The 2,761-nt window shown below is 39.1% G+C and overlaps 1 protein-coding gene across 1 annotated transcript; it reads left to right on the top strand.

Annotated features, from left to right (window-relative positions):
* The first annotated feature begins 1,441 nt into the window (after positions 1-1,441).
* Positions 1,442-2,356, top strand: LOC129612331 (uncharacterized). Its single transcript, XM_055525878.1, has one exon. It carries the CDS (start codon positions 1,442-1,444, stop codon positions 2,354-2,356), a length of 915 nt encoding a protein of 304 aa, XP_055381853.1.
* Positions 2,357-2,761: the final 405 nt, after the last annotated feature.

Here is a 2,761-nt window from a genome sequence, read left to right as displayed (position 1 = left end):
TTTGAACAAGCTTCCACTTGTGCTAGGACTGTTGCAAATCCTTCATACGTGAGTAGCGTGTTACAAGGTATTGTTTTTAGATGAATTTTCGTTTAACGTACTCCAGTCTCCCATAATTCACCAAATGTGGAATAATGTTTCAGATAGAAAAAAAATAAAATTTTATCTGCTCGTTTTCTAACAGGGTTGGCTATTTCCGTGTTCAATTTGCTAAACTTTTGCTTGTCTCGTTAAATAGTTGTCTGCAGCCTCAAAATTAGTCACATAGTAGATCATATTGCATCTGCCATGTTTTCTACAGAATCTCCTATATGTGGTCACGGAACCTTCTGATGTTAAATCAGTTATAATTTCTAAGTGTATGGCCTTGACTTCCACACGAATAAAACGAACTTTCACACGAATAGTATGAAGTGTGAATTGGAAACCTCCGTGTACAGTATCCAGGTGCGTCTTGGCAATAAGGAGTTTCAAAAAGACCAATAAAGTGATCCTCATTATTAGGTAATGAATTGCAATAAGCAGTTTTTCTACACAAAAAAATTATCCTTATCTGGTACTACAATAGGAAAGTTTTGATTAAGAGCCAGGTCGGAATGACCTAAACAACCGTCGTCGTCCTCCGAAAAACCACGTACTTCAATTATTGTTTCCATTCTTTGTTTAAGTTTTCGTTTACTTTCTGGTGCCAGTCAATACAAGTCAATTCCCATTTTAGCTAAAATTATCCATTGCATGATAATTTTAGCTAAAATGGGAATTGCCGATAACCACCTCGAGGGATCAAACAAACTAACTATTTCGGAAAGGATTAGGTGTTTAGACCAATTTTTTTTATAGTTTATTTTTTTCTATCAAAAAATCAAATAGTGTATTCATTTCACGATGTTCTTCTGGTATTTTGTGAAAACCCAAACTAATCAGGACTGCTGTGGTGTACAAGGATTGTGTAATCATCTGCCTAGTGAAACGAGAAACTTCCCAAAATCTGACATTCTAATACTAATGGGAGATTTTAATGCAAAAGTGGGAAGGCCAGCAGTAGGAGTTCATGGCATAGGTGTCAGAAATAACAATGGAGAAAGATTAAAGGAGACATGTGAACAACACGATCTGGTAGTGGGTGGTACAATATTCCAGCATAAATCGATACACAAGTACACCTGGGTCTCTCCAGATTCCACAACTAAAAATCAAATAGACCACATCTGTATTACTCGGAGATGGGTGAAATCGGTGCTGGATGTAAGAACTTGGCGAGGGGTAGATGCTCAGAGTGACCATATGCTAGTTGCGGCTGACATAAGAATGAAAACTGGCGGCCAAGATCGCACCAGCAAACTCCAGAAGGAAGCGAATATGTGTGCAAAAATTAAAATCAGGCGATACAAAAGAAGAATTTGCAACAAACATACAACAAGCCCTCAATAGCTAACAAAATATGTCACACAAACAAATACAAGATGTTTACCGCCGAGGTGGAGAAGAAGTATTGGGTACCATAAAACTGCAGAAGAAGGAATGTATCACAGAAGAAACATGGGTTGTCATGGAAGAAAGGAAGCGTATAAGGCTCCAATTACTCATCAGTAACAGCACAGAACTGAAAAGCCAGCATAAAGACATTTGTAGAAGAATAAAGAAAACGGCCAGGAAGGCTTCTGGACGAAGTGACTCAAGAACATTATATCAGAAAATTAATACACTATCGAGGAAAAGCAGTCGCGAACAAATGCCTGTGCGAAACAAATATGGCATGATAATAGCCTCCGCTGAAGAACAACTAAACAGATGGAGAGAACACTTCGCAGAAACTAACACCCAAGATGCAGAAGAAGAACCAGTCATAAACATCAGAGAAGACACCACAATTAGGGTCCCCCCCGCACTAAAAGAAATAATAGAGGCTATAAGAAAATTAAAAACAAATAAGGCAGAAGGAATCGATGGCATACCAGCTGAGCTATTGAAACCAATCATAGGAAAAATATGGCAAGAAGAAAACTTACTAAAAGATTGGAAAACAGGAATAATTATAAAGTTACCCAAGAAGGGACATCTGACGCAATGCAGAAACTGGAGGGGTATTACAATACTGAACAGCATTACAAAGGTTGTAGCCCTAATAATATACTCCAGAATAGTCGGAAAATTGGATGCATTAATCAGTGAAGAACAGGCGGGGTTTCGACCAGGTCGGGGGTGTACAGAACATGCGAACACTTTGAAATTGATCATCGAGCAGTCGATAAAGTGGAACATTCATAGATTTCGAGCGAGCGTTCGATTTCATCAAGCGCAGCATGATACGGCAACACTAAAGAGACACAGAATCCCTGCAAAAATAATAATATAATAAGATCTTTGTATGACAATAACAACAGTACTCCAATAACAACAACAGCAATGGTTAGGCAAGGATGCCACTACTACTCATCACGGTACTCGACAAGTGTATGAAACAAATAGCAGCACGTAAAAAGGGAATAACTTGGCAGCTTTCGAAGAAACTCCAGAGTATGGAGTATGCAGATGACATAGTCATATTGAGCCACTCAGCGGAAGAAATGCAAACAACCATCAACGAGCCGAAGGGCCGAAGCTTACGGTCTACGCATAAATCCCGCTAAGACCAAACGCTTGAGAATAAACTCTACAAGCTATGTACCAATGTACTTACAAAATACCCAGATTGGGGAGGTAGCAGAATTTGAGTACTTGGGCAGCGTGATAGGGACTGATGGGGGCACGAGTATAGATA

The sequence above is a fragment of the Condylostylus longicornis genome, unplaced genomic scaffold, assembly GCF_029603195.1.
Source record: "Condylostylus longicornis isolate FDR11 unplaced genomic scaffold, ASM2960319v2 ptg000066l, whole genome shotgun sequence".
Taxonomy (NCBI): Eukaryota; Metazoa; Arthropoda; class Insecta; order Diptera; family Dolichopodidae; genus Condylostylus; species Condylostylus longicornis.
The sequence above is the reverse complement of the archived record's forward strand: the minus strand, read 5'-3'. Positions and strand labels throughout refer to the sequence as shown.

What these genes read in the sequence shown, in the direction of transcription:
- LOC129612331 (XM_055525878.1), top strand. Translation starts at nt 1,442, where the DNA reads ATGTCACACAAACAAATACAAGATGTTTACCGCCGAGGTGGAGAAGAA.